This window comes from Mauremys reevesii, linkage group 9 (genome assembly GCF_016161935.1).
Source record: "Mauremys reevesii isolate NIE-2019 linkage group 9, ASM1616193v1, whole genome shotgun sequence".
In the NCBI taxonomy this organism is placed as follows: Eukaryota; Metazoa; Chordata; order Testudines; family Geoemydidae; genus Mauremys; species Mauremys reevesii.
In genome coordinates this window covers 81,375,185-81,388,891 of record NC_052631.1, presented here as the reverse complement: position 1 = coordinate 81,388,891, position 13,707 = coordinate 81,375,185, and the positions used below count along the sequence as shown (strand labels likewise).

The 13,707-nt window shown below is 45.5% G+C and overlaps 1 protein-coding gene across 1 annotated transcript in view; it reads right to left on the bottom strand.

The window, feature by feature from the left end:
* Positions 1–13,707, bottom strand: part of LOC120371357 (rho GTPase-activating protein 20-like) — a 62,139-nt gene that overhangs the window by 13,863 nt on the left and 34,569 nt on the right. Inside the window, exons 3-8 of the mRNA XM_039487009.1 lie at positions 10,311–10,481; positions 9,543–9,692; positions 7,577–7,618; positions 4,062–4,146; positions 2,527–2,604; positions 955–1,021 (exon numbers count right to left, since the gene is read on the bottom strand). Of these exons, the coding sequence (XP_039342943.1) occupies positions 955–1,021; positions 2,527–2,604; positions 4,062–4,146; positions 7,577–7,618; positions 9,543–9,692; positions 10,311–10,481 (593 nt within the window). The remainder of the gene's footprint in view (positions 1–954; positions 1,022–2,526; positions 2,605–4,061; positions 4,147–7,576; positions 7,619–9,542; positions 9,693–10,310; positions 10,482–13,707) is intronic.

Below are 13,707 nucleotides of genomic sequence, written 5' to 3'. Positions count from 1 at the left end.
GCAAACTTCAGCTTCGGTACTTTCTAAGATTAATGCCTGGAATTAATAAGACAAAACACTGTGTTTTATTTTGTTTGGTGGTGATGTATTTCTGAAATCATCTCACGTAAAGCCCTGATAGTGCCCTGGCTCTGAAACCCCAATATGCACATTTATTTTCCTTCCAACCTCCCAAAGTTTTTATAATCTAAACAGAAATTGTAAAAAAAAAAGGAACTTTTCAAGTAAACAATTTGCAAAGGACAATTCCCCAAATGCCCTGTGTCTCCTTGTGAGATTAGAGTGGGTATTCAGACTAAAGCAACACAAAAAGCCTTGTGAAATGAACCGTCTACTTAATAGGCTATGACCTCTTGCCTGAAAAACAATTTCTTTAAATCTGAGCTGGACTGCTTTGAAAAATAAATACCAAACAAGAAACATTAATACTTTGGGCTCTTGATAGCAGGCTTAAACATCGCCAACAAATACATTTTAAAACACTTCTTCCTTCACTTACCTACCTGCCAAGACCTGCTTCCTCTGCAAGATTGAAAGCCATTGCTACTATCTAACACAACATGCTAAATGCAGTCCTTGTTATTCTTTAGGTGTTAGGGTGTGATTTGCTCCCCAAGAAGTCAATAATAGCTGAAAGCACTCAGGACCTAGTGGGAGATGCCCAGCCCAGATTGATAGAGTCCAGTCTGGCAAGTCCTTTGTGTGTGTGTGGAACAACCAACTGAAAGTGGTAGACAGATGCCAAGAGCTCACACCCAGGGGTGCACAGCATTTCTTAACAATGGATTGTGAGTGCAACACCAGGACTTTAAAGAGTCAGCATGCAGGTTGAGATGGATTTTGCAAAGAGACAGAGATGCTTCCCTTATTCATTGATCATCATCATCATCACTGACCTGCTACATCAGCACCTACATGCTGGCATACCTAAATGAAAAATGGAAGTGCTCTTACCAATAAGGGGATAAGCAGGGTCATCCTTTCCTGATATCACCCAGAGGTGGTAGTCACTTGGTCTACCCTGTGGATTGAGGAAGAGAAGGGAAAAATATAAAAGGGACCAAGGACTGAAAAGAAGGACCAGAGCAGCTGGACACAGCACACAAAACAACTGGAAGAGGTAACAGTGGAACAGGCCAAGAGTCAGGAAATGAATAGCTGTAAACATCTGGGGAAACAACCTGGTTAAGAGTGACAAGCTCTCAGAATCTGTTTGTCTGACATGCAGAGGAAGGTTAAAGGTTCAGGAGAGGGAGAGAAAGGTAATCAGAAGGATGAAAACAAACTAGGGTTTCCCCAACATCCACATAGAAGGCTCAGAATCAGGAAGTCTCTTGACATATTGATCAGACATCATCACTCAATTCCAAGACCTCTCAGGAACAGTGGCATTTACTGGCTACAAAAGGGTGAGTGCAACACTCAGTACGAGCTTCAAGTTCAGAAGGTTTCTATGTTTTGCCTTGACTGACATGTCAGGTTACAAATATTGCTATTCAAGTTCACACAGACACAAGTATTTCCTATCTCCCATCAGCTTGTATAATGAAGTGCAAGCAGGCTTGCATAGTATTTTGTGTTCGCTTATTATGCAAGTTGAAGAAAGAGATGAAATATTCATTTCTGCCTTAGATTGCAAGCTCTCTGAGGCAAGGAACATGACTAGCTATGGCAGGGGTAGGCAACCCATGGCACAGGTGCCGAAGGCAGCATGCGAGCTGATTTTCAGTGGCACTCACATTGCCTGGGTCCTGGCTACCAGTCTGGGGGGCGCTGCATTTTAATTTAATTTTAAATGAAGCTTCTTAACCATTTTGAAATCTTATTAACTTTATCTACAACAATAGTTTAGTTATATATTATAGACTTCTAGAAAGAGACCTTCTAAAAATATTAAAATGTATTACTGGCACGCAAAACCTTAAATTACAGTGAATAAATGAAGACTCGGCACAGCACTTCTGAAAGGTTGCCGACCTCTGAACTATGGGTATGTAAAGTTGCATGTTAATTTATGACACCACAGAAATGATTTTTTAATATAATTAATAAGAAATGAGGCTTCACATATATGTATAGTCAATGTGTTGCACAGCTACCCTTGGCATTAATCTATTGGGATATTGTTTTGCCTCTTTTCAATATTGTGATGGACCGCTACTGTTAGCAAAGGCTCAGCTGATAGTAGCAATGATTTATTCAGTAATTTCACAGCTTTATTCATAACTGTTTGGAGATTCCTGGCCAAGATCAGCTCTGGTAGAAATGGGTATAAGTCTCTGGAAATCAATGGAGTTGCATCTACTTACCCAAATTTGGTCCATTACATGGAGGTGTGTTTTTATAAATCTTTATATCTGCACAAACATATTCTCTGTAGTCTGGAGAATACTAGTGTTCTAATGGCTAACTACAGCCAGTCATTGTCAATTTTTACCAGACTCCACCATATCTGTACCGTACTGTAAAACAGATGTTGCCAACTTTCCAACAGAATATCTGGCAAGATGTGCAGTGGCTACTTACAGGAAGTCCAAGCTGATTAGCTGTCCTCTTGATCACATTGTCTGCCGTTTCTGTGTTGGACACATTTATTGTAGTGGTCTAGGCAAGGAAGACAGAGTACTTAGAAAGCTAATGGGCTGGAAATGGCGAGGGTTGAGGTTTGGTAACGTTGTCACATGGCTTGAAAATCAAGGCAAGATGCTACTTTCTTGTCACCTGTTTAGGCAGGGTAGTGTCTGACATTGCCAAACATGAAGCAACGATAACACCATGAAGGTTAAGGTTTTACCGCTAATTTATTAGCTTGATAATACACTGGTATTTTTATTGGACATGGAAGATTTGGACCAAGCTGGGAATACAGTAGGATCATTCCTAAGCACAATTATATTACAATGGAACAACAATGCTCACCACCTTCTTTCTATCACTTTTCTAACACGGCACACAAAAGTAACACAATGGAAATGCAAACCACAGAATCCCAGTGGGACTTAAACATCATGCTGCTAGAGATGAAACCCAAACTGGTAGCTCCACTGTTAGCACAGGAGTGAAACACAGTGCAGAACTCTAGCAATGCAATGGGATTTTGTAGTCTTTTCCTGAGGGAAGGACGATCATAAGGTGAGGATGAACCAATGTGCCAGGCATGAAGCTCAGAACTTAGTGACAGGAATATGAAAAAGGCAAGAAAATGCTCCAGCAGATAAACCGAGGTGACCCTGCCAATGAATCTACCAGGAACAAAGTATTCCATCTATTGCACCAGAAACGAGAGTTATTAGGCACTACTCTAGTTGTAGCCACTAAAGAGGAGGGCTAACACAAGGCAAAGAAATTAAAGCAGGTGGCCAAAAATAACCTCCAGAACTAGCTTTTTTGGTGAGGCTAGTTATGCCTGAGCCAACACTTCCTAATTTCCTGAATTGACCTGTCTCTGAAAGGGGCTTCCAATGGAAGAATCCAGAGGATAGATTGTGAGTCCTCTTTAATCACCTTCTCAAGTAGGGCCTAGCTCAGGAGTGGCCAACCTGTGGCTCCGGAGCCACATGTGGCTCTTCAGCAATTAATATGCAGCTCCTTGTATAGGCACTGATTCTGGGGCTGGAGCTACAGGCACCAACTTTCCAATGTGCCAGGGGATGCTCACTACTCAACCCCTGGCTCTGCCGCAGGCCCTGTCCCCACTCCATCCCTCCCTGCCCCCTCCCCTGAGCCTGCAGTGCCCTCGCTCATCCCCCATCCCACCCCAGAGCCTCCTGCTGGCCACAAAACAGCTGATCAGGAGGTGTGGGGAGGGAGAGGGAGGCGCTGATTGTGGGGCTGCCGGAGGGCATGGGGGAGGATGATGGGGGGCTGCTGATGTATTACTGTGGCTCTTTGGCAATGTACATTGATAAATTCTGGCTCCTTCTCAGGCTCAGGTTGGCCATCTCTGGTCTAGCTACTTTAGCAAGGATGCTGGATACATTATCAGCATAACAGCCTCCCCATACCCACTCTAGATCTCCATGCAGTGTTGGTCTGATGAGTAGATTCTCAGTTTTACTCACAGAAGTACAGTTGTCAGCATCCAGAAGGAGGATTTGGACTGTTAGGTTTTTTGGATATTCATTCTGTTTCATCTCATTGATTTGCCTGAAAATCAGGGGGTGGAAAAAAACAGAAACAATCACATCATAACAGAGTTTGAGAAAATAGCTACAGCAAATGCATCTTAACACCCAATGAGGCAACTACCAAAAAGTGACCTCTTCAAGTTGAGGGTGTTGATTAGTCCCACAACAGGAGATCCCAATGGATGCTAACCTCATAGAGAATGGATTGGATATGACAAAAATCAGAATGTATTGTGGATTATTTGGAGAATAGAGGTGACCTAAGAGTCTCAACTGCCTCTAGGACAGCTGGGGAGATTGTTTGGACTATCTGGGCCAAACTCTGCTCTCAACAGAAGGCGCATAAGTGACTATGCTACTGGAGAGGAGATCCCAGCCTCCTGCTTGGGAAGTCAGTGCCTATGAGCATGGAATTGAGAGGAAACAAGGCCTGTTGTGTTGAGACAAATTGGTTTAGAAGATTTGTTCAATCCTAGAAGACCCATTATATCCACCCATCTACTTGCCCATCTGTGTTCTAAGGGGCTTTTTCAATATAGTCATGGATTCATAGAAGTGATGGGCTGAAAGGGATCTCGAGAAGTCAACAACTCCAGCCCCCTGTGCTGAGGTAGGACCAAGTAAACCTATACCACCCTTGACCTGTGTTTGTCCAACCTGTTCTTAAAAACCTCCAGTGATAGGAATTCTACAACCTCCCTTGGAAGCCTATTCCAGAGCTAAAGTACCCTTATAGTTTGAAAGTTTTCCCCTAATATCTAACCTGAAGCTCCCATGCTGCAAATTAAGCCCACTACTTCTTGTTCTACATTCAGTGGACAAGGAAAACAATTGATTTCTGTCTTCTTGATAACAGCCATTAACATATTTGAAGACTGTTATCAGGCCCCCCACACAGTCTTTTTTTTTTTTTTCAAAACTAAACTTAACCTTTCCTCATAGGTCAGGTTTTCTAAACCCTTTATTATTTTTGTTGCTCTTCTCTGGACTCGCTCCAGTTTGTCCACATCTTTCCTAAAGTGTGGTGCTCGGAACTGAACATAGTACTACAGCTGAGGCCTCAGCACTGCCAACTAGAGTGGGACAGTTATCTTGTGTCTTATATACAACATTACTGTAATATACCCCAGAATGATATTAGCCTTTTTCACAGCTGCATCACATTGTTGACTCATATTCAGTGTGATCCACAATCACCCCCAGATCCTTTTCAGCAGTACTATCATCTAGCCAGTTATTCCCTATTTTGAAGTTTTTCATTTGATTTTTCCTTCCTAAGTGAAGTACTTTTCACTTGTCTTTCCTGAATATCATCTTGTTGATTTCAGACCAATTCTCTAATTTGTCAAGGTTGTTTTTAATGCTAAACCTGCCCTCCAAAGCATTTGCAACCCCTCCTAGATTGGTGTCATCTGCAAATTTTACAAGCATACTCTCCACTCCATTACCCAGGTCATTAATGAAAATACTGACTAATACCAGGACTGATCCCTGTGGTACCCCACTTGATACACCCTCCCAGGCTGATAACAACTCGTTGAGTCTGGTCTTTCAACCAGTTGTGCACGCACCTTATAGTACTTTCATCTAGACCATATTTCCCTAGTTGGCTTATAAGAATGGCATGTGAGACTGTGTCAAAGCCTTAGTAAAATCAAGATATAGCATGTCTATTGCTTTTCCACTATCCGCTAGGTCAGTAACCCTGTCAAAGAAGGAAATTAGGTTGGTTTGGCATTATTTGTTCTTGACTAATCCTTGCTGGCTATTCCTTATAACCCTATTGTCTCTTAGATGCTTACAAATTGATTGTTTAATTTGTTCCAATATCTTCTAGTATCAAAGTTAAGTTTTCTAGGTGACACGTTGGAGGGACACATAGGGGGACACCAGCTAAAGGGGGGCACGCGAGCTCCCATGTGACCTGCACATTAAGGACAGCTACAATATTCTGTTGCATCTGTCCCACTGATGACTGGAGATAATTTTTAAGTCTTCTGATGCTGGAGAATGAGTTCAGGATGATACAGGAACAGTAAGAAGGACATTTGCGGTACTCTGGAAACATAATGCTTCCAGGGTACAGCAAATAACTCCAAGATCTCTTTCTTGATGGGTAACAGCTAATTTAGGCACCATCATTTTGTATGTATTGTTGGGATTATGTTTTGCCACATGCATTACTTTGCATTTAACATTGAATTTCGTCTGCCATTTTGTTGCCAAGTCACCCAATTTTGTGTGATCCCTTTGTAACTCTTTGCAGTCTGTTTTGGACTTAACTATCTTGAGTAATTTTGTATCATCTGCAAACTTTGCCACCTCACTGTTCAACATATTCATAAATGATCTGCAAAAATGGGTGAACAGCGCTGATCCCAGACCAGTACAGAGCCCGGGGGATACCTCTATTTACCTCTCTTCATTCTGAAAATGGACTATTTATTCCTAACCTTTGTTTCTTGTCTTTTAACTGGGAATGTTTTCAGGATCATCTAACAATCCTTAATTAAACTTAATGACAAGCTTTTTGTTATCTTAATCACCTTGCCTCTTTTATAAACAAACTCCCTGCTTCAAGGGCAGAAGATGTTAACAGCACAGAACTCATCACATTCCACACTCAAGCTCTGACTCCTGGGTGCTGATGGGCCCTTGCCCCCCTTCCCTCCTCCAGATGATTGGGGAGAGGCAGGTGACTCTTTGCCCCTCCCCCTCCCATGTCTCCTCCCTCCATTTGTCTGGGACCTCACCCATCTTCCATGGGAAGATAATGGTTAATGGTTCCAAGGTTGCTTCGGCTAGTTCCTCAAGAACTGTAGGATGAATTTCATCCTGCCTTGCCAACTGGAATACATCTGACGTATCTAAATATTCTTAACATGTTCTTTCCCTATTTTGGCTTGCCTTTCTTCCCCTTGTCGATAATATTAATTATGTTGAGTATATGGTCACTATTACATTTTTTAGTGAAGTCTGAAGCAAAATAGGCATTAAACACCTCTGCCCTCTTGATGTCATCAGTTATTAGCTCTTCTTCCCAACTAAGCAGAGGGCCTACCTTTTCCTTTGTCTTTTTCTTGCTCCTAATGCATTTAAATAACCACTTCTTATTGTCTTTCCCAGTTCTGTTAAGATTGTCTTTTTCTATGCTTACCTGTGGGCTTACTGTGGGCTTTTGTCACCTGCCCCTTTGAGTTTCACCTGCCCCTTTGAGTCTCATGTAATAGCTAAAGACTTACACTGTAACCCAGATTCTCTTACTGGCCCCCTTCTCCCTTCACAGCTCACATGAAGGCAGAGGCTGCTGACAAGGGATTTTCAAATGCATAAAAGGCCATTAGGAACCCATTGAAGGGCAAGGGGAATGGGGTATCTAGCATCTAAACTCTCCCCCTAGCTGTTTATAAAGGGACAGCATAGCAAGAGGAGAAGGATGCGACTCTTACCACAGTAATGTTGAGAGCCAGCGCGCCTTCTCTTCGGGTGAGCTGAGAAGAAAAAGAGAGGCAAAATATTGAATAATGGCTAAATGACTAATGGCGTTTGGAGACTCTACCAGGCTTTGCTTATATTTAGCCGTAAGTCTCAGTTCCTTCCTGGAAGCCCTAGAACAAAAGTGCAGTCTTTCCTGGTTCTGTTCTATTTTAACAAAAAGAAATAATAATAATAAAACCCCAAGAGCAGCCGAGCTGAACTAGATTTCCTGGCCAACCAAAGGGGTGTTCAGATAAGGAACAAATATCTTCCTGTGACGGAGTTAGCAAGTCATGTGTGTCTTTATTTTATTGTAATGACCTTTAATTGATATTTTGTTTCTACTGTCATTTCCTTTCCTATGCTTACAATTCCTAGAAGCCTTCGCTGGCAGTATTGGTCACTAATATCTCCACTGCTATGGTCTGGATAAAAAAAAGATCTATCCAGGCGACAGATGCCTGAGGCCTCCAGTGCAGGAATTAGTGCACATGGCATAATAAAGTGAAAAGCAGCATCCCCACTGTTCAGAGGGGATGGAACAACAAGTGTGAAATGAGATGGTGGATCCCAATTCCTTTGCCACCAAGCCAGTTGTCCAAAGCACAAACATCAGCAGTACCTTAGCACTGACTAGTACTCCTTGCTGGCTATCAGCCAAAAGGGCCAGGATTGAATGGTCCATGGAGACCGAAATACCCTCTTATCCCTGCATGATTGGGACACACTGGTGGACAAAAGTGTGTGAAGGAAGCTTGCAATGTAGCTTCCCACATTGTACCAGATGTGTGGCTCTCCAGGGCTGTCATTCTGGCATCTTTCACCCGCATAATTCACCTCTCCTTAATAATAAAATGTGGGCAGAAAAACAGCCGGAAGGGGCATACCCAAAGACGAAAACGCCATTCTCACTGAACAGCCTGGAGTTCTTTTCAGAAAGTGCCATATGTGCCCTGTTCCCGTTTGCTGTCAGGTTAGTCAAGATGATCTTAATATGTGAATATTTACCCTGAATTTAACCTGCAAATGTTTTATTTTAAAATGGGTTGGATGTTTTTAATGGACCAGGAAAATAAGTGTTGGTTGAAAGAACTCCTTCTCACGGGGAAGCAGAGATAAGGAGGGACGGGGGAAGAATTCATTGCACTCTTTAGGGTCCAGAGAACCGCACTGAACTGGCTAGTGTGCACATGCACCAGAGGCCTATCATGAGTGGAATCAGAGCCACTCAGTTTTGTGCCATAACCCCACTCCATCTAAGGTACTTACACCGCCACCATTACCACTGAGCAGCTCACAGTCTTTAGTGCATTTATCCTCACAATGTCCCTGTGAGGTACAGAGGTACTATTAGGAAGAACTGAGGCCCAGAAGAATCTAGAGGTGTGTCTACATAGCCAGCAGCAGCAAGCTCCTGAGATGACAGACTTGGGCTAGTGGGGCCTGTGCTAGTGCTCTGAAAATAGTTGTGTAGACAGGGCTTTGAAGCTGCAGTGGGGCTGAAGCTCGGGCTCGGAACCCAGCCTCCTGCTCCTAAGCTTCAGAGCCTGAGCTCCAGCCTGAGACACAACTTCAAAGCACTGTCTACACAGCTATTTTAGGGCACTAACCCAAATCTGATGACCCAGGCTGGGAGGCTCATTGCTATGGGCTGTGTACACAAACCCAAAGTAACTTCCTTAAGATCACAGAGGAAGGTTGTGGTAGAACCAGGACCTGAAGCTAGGTCTTGCACATCACCCTGAATGATCCTTCTTCTCTTTCACTGTGTTGCTAATAGTTAACAGAAATTCTTCTTTAGCTCACTTCATGAGGGTCTGTGTTTTTGGAACAGGGGCTCAGAGTTCTAGACTCTCTGTCAGCATTTAGTTCTAAACATGCAGCATAGTGATAGCTGCGAGACTGCAATGCAGTGGGTTTGTTACTGGGCCATGATACCTGAAGGAGACAACAGAGTTGGTGGTAGGCCAGCCAATGACAAATGAATTCTCAGGGCTCATCTTTTTCTCGGACACTTCGTTGAGACAAGAACCAATCCATACTTCACTCAGGCGCACCTGCTTCTTCAGCTTCAAGCTGGAGGAGGACCTGGAATTCAAACCAGAGATTGCTTAGGCTAATGAGACTGGCTAGAGAGAGGCATAGCACATGTACAGCCCTCCTTGTCTGTCTCCATTGATGCATTTGTACTGATATATAAAGTATCCCGGTGCTGGGCCTCAGTGTTACCAAACCATGTGCCATACCATGGTGGTTTTGTGATTCAGACAAATTACTACCACAAACAAATAAGCATTGTTGAGATCAGCTAAGCTATTTACCTATCAGCTAAGTAGGAATTGAAGAGAACTAGCCAAAAGGTGAGTTAATTTTCTGTCTTCTGCATGGAGCCCCTTTCATTCGATTTCCTCAGCACTGGTAAGAATGCCATGTCACTTCTTCAAGGAGTCTCATGAAGCAAAGGGCAAACTTACTTAGTTCAGCTCATGTTGCTTTATGAAAATGCAATGATAAATTAAGGGTAGACATTCCCAGCAGGGGCCAACACATTTCTGGGGGTGGAATGGGGAAGTTGCAAACTTTTAGAAGCCCCTTTAAAAATGCGGCTGTCCTGGTACCCTCATCCACAAATGCCCTTGATCCTGGCTCACGCTGGCTACTAGGTGTATAGACATAACCCTTGTGTAGCTTGCCACATTCTCTTACTTGGACTTGGCAATGACCAGCATGTCACTGAAGAGGAACAAATGTCTCTCCTGGGTCTGCAGTCCCATGGTAAGTTGTACCCTCTCATCCAAGATGAAAACAGAATTTGGGCTACTGAAAGCCCCGGTTGGTAGCCCATTGTCTGGGTGCGATGAGGAAAGAGTAATTTCCCTGGAAAAAAATCATTACATGAATTGTGCAATTATTGCAACTCCTATAGACTTCGTTAATAACCCAATAGACTGATGGCTATTTCATTTCTTCTCACATAGGCTCAGACTCAGCTTAATGAAAGCTGGCTATATATTTTATACTGAATATGGAGGAAATCCTGAGGTCCTTACTCAGTTTTCATTTTATTCAGGCAAGAGCAGTGGTGAGCTGGAGCTGGTTCACACTGGTTTGTACAAACCAGTTATTAAATTTTGAAGCAGTTTTAGAACCAGTTGTTAACCTGCTTCCCTGCAAGGGGGCGCTGTGGCTTTGATGGGCTCTGGCCAGGAAGTGATGTAATTCCTCCTCTGGCCACTGGGGGCGCTGTGCTGCAGGAGCCATGTGGGCCATCGCCTGGCCCTGGGCACAGGCCATGTTGCTGCTGCTGCTCCCCCAACCCCCGGCCCTGGGGCTCCTGCTGCTGCCTGGTGGGTCCCTGGCTGCTCTGCTGGGCCTGGGCTGCGTCCTGCTGCTCGGGCTGCTCTGAGCCGCTCTCCCCGTGAGGACCTGCCACCCTGCCTGCAGCCAGCCCCTGTCTCCAGCCAGCCCCTGCCTCACCCTCTGCCCTGCCCGCACCCCCTGCCCTGCCTGCACCCCCTGCCCTGCCTGCACCAGCCCCGCATCCCCTGCCCTGCCCGCAACCAGCCCCTGTCTCCAGCCAGCCCCTGCTGCACCCCCTGCCCTGCCTGCACCAGCCCCGCACCCCCTGCCCTGCCTGCAGCCAGTCCCTGTCTCCAGCCAGCCCCTGCTGCACCCCCTGCCCTGCCTGCACCAGCCCCGCATCCCCTGCCCTGCCCGCAGCCAGTCCCGCACCCCCTGCCCTGCCTGCAGCCAGTCCCTGTCTCCAGCCAGCCCCTGCTGCACCCCCTGCCCTGCCTGCACCAGCCCCACATCCCCTGCCCTGCCTGCAGCCAGCCCTGCACCCCCTGTCTGCAGCCAGCCCCTGCCGCACCCCCTGCCCTGCCCGCACCAGCCCCGCACCCCTTGCCCGCAGCCAGCCCCTGCCACCCCCCTGCCCGGTCTCTAGCCAACTCCTGCTACACACCCCCTACCCGAAGCCAGCCAGCCCTGCACTCCTGTCTCCAGCCAACCCCTGCCGTACCCCCCTGCGGCCCTGCCTGAAGCTGGCTACCCCCCACTTCCCTGTCTCCAGCCAGCCCTGCACCCCCCCCCCGCCCTGCCTGCAGCCAGCCCCTACCTCCAGTTAGCCACTGCCCTGCCTCCAGCTAGCCTCACACCTAAGTCTCCAGCCAACCCTTCACCCCCTTGCCTCCAGCCTACCCCGCACCCTCCTGTCTCCAGTCAGCTCTGCACCCCTTGCTCGGCCCACAGCCAGTCCTGCCTGCCCTGCGTCCAGCTAGCCCTGTCCCATGCCCCTGTCTGCAGCTGGCCCCACGTCCACTGGTGCCCTGCAGTTCCCAGGGCAGTAATCCTGAACGCCTGCTTCAATGAGGGGGGCAGGGAGCAGCTGGGACCCACACATGTGCACACACACCCCCAGGGAGTGGCGGGGACCCACACATGCGAAACGGAGCTCATTTCTAGTTCAGGCCCATCTTTTTAAAAAAGAACTTTAGGTGGTGTTAACATACAACCGTATTTTCCCGGACATGTCAGGCTTTTGGTTCTTAAATCGCCGTCCGGGAGGAATACGGACATATGGTAACCCTATTGGTACAAAAAATACATATTGTGGCACATCCCTTAAATCAGAACTTTTTATAGGGAACCGGTTGTTAAGATTTTGGCAGCTTATCACTGGGCAACAGTACTGTTATCTGAGTAAAGATCTCAGATTGTGATCCTATAAGTAGAAAAGGGGCTGAGATCCATGCATGAGGTCACTAATTAGCAGGGAGTGCAGGCAAATTTGTAGTGTAGTTGATCAGTTCCATTTTTATCAATGCTTGTTCCATCCACACCAAATTGCTTGTCCGTTCCTGGGCTGTAGCAGGATGACTATTTACTGTGTATACTAGTCTAGTTCCATGCACCTGATTCAGGGATCTAGCTATAATTTTATAAAAACACTTTGAAGTCTACTGATTAAAAGCGTTATAAAAGAATTAGGTATTATTGTTATTGTAATCCAACTATTTTTTGTTGCTACCTTAGGCTGATTTGGGTCAATATTTTGCCAAAGAAACAATGGCTGCTATATCTCTATTGCACTCAGCAAGCAGTTGCTGGGATTAAACTCGATTCCTTACTCATGCAAATGAGCAAAATGTAATAACGCCACCATCTTACTATTCTTTTCCCTTCCCATCTCAAAATTCTCAAGTATGAATTGCATATGCTCTCTCCCACTCTATCGATTTAGTAATAAATGCAGCAATGACACGTTGTGAAGAATCATCAGTAATGAGAGAGGTGGGACAGATCTTCACTCTCTGCTGCTACCCTAGCTGTAGTATGTGGGATTGCCTCTGCTGAATATGCACAAGCGCTCTGCCCAGACTGTCTGCAAGGTCGAAGCACCCTTGGTGGTGTGAGTACACAATCAGTCCTCGTTGGATTTATTATTCTCATAGAAATGGCTGTAAATGCACAACAGGCCAGACTCTGCCACCTTTACTCCTATTGAGTAGTACCTTAGTGTGAGTGGTCCCATTAAAATAAACAATACTGACAAACCTTTGTACTTATAGGGTGAGATTTTCAACAGCCTAACTCTGCTGCCAATACTCAAGAGTAAAGCCGCTCACTGGCTTTAATGGGAGCAGGGCTAAGCCAACACAAACTGCTTTTGAAAACCCCACCTGCAGAGTCCCCGAACACCTGCATTCTTGCAAGCCGGAGTCTCTGGCTTGTCCCAGCCTGGCACGCTTATGCTCACAGACAAGCACATAAGCCTGGTGCCTCTACAAGTGAAAAGATCAGTTCACTTTAAAACATGCCTATGAAAGCTTCCCCTGTGTGACAGTGGAGCAGTGGAGACAGGAACACCAAACAATCTCAGCAGTGATTTCTTAATGCTGGAGAAGTTACAAGGTTTGGTAAACACAACAGAAGAGTAGCAACAACAAAATAAATAAATAAATAAAAAAATCACCAGTGCTCTGGTGGCCCAAGTAAAGATGGCATTGTACCAGCTCCCTCTGAGGCAATACGTCATGAGAAATGTTTAGAGCTTCCCTCCCCTTGCAAAGATGTTCTCCAGCCAAATAAAGTCAAGAATTTG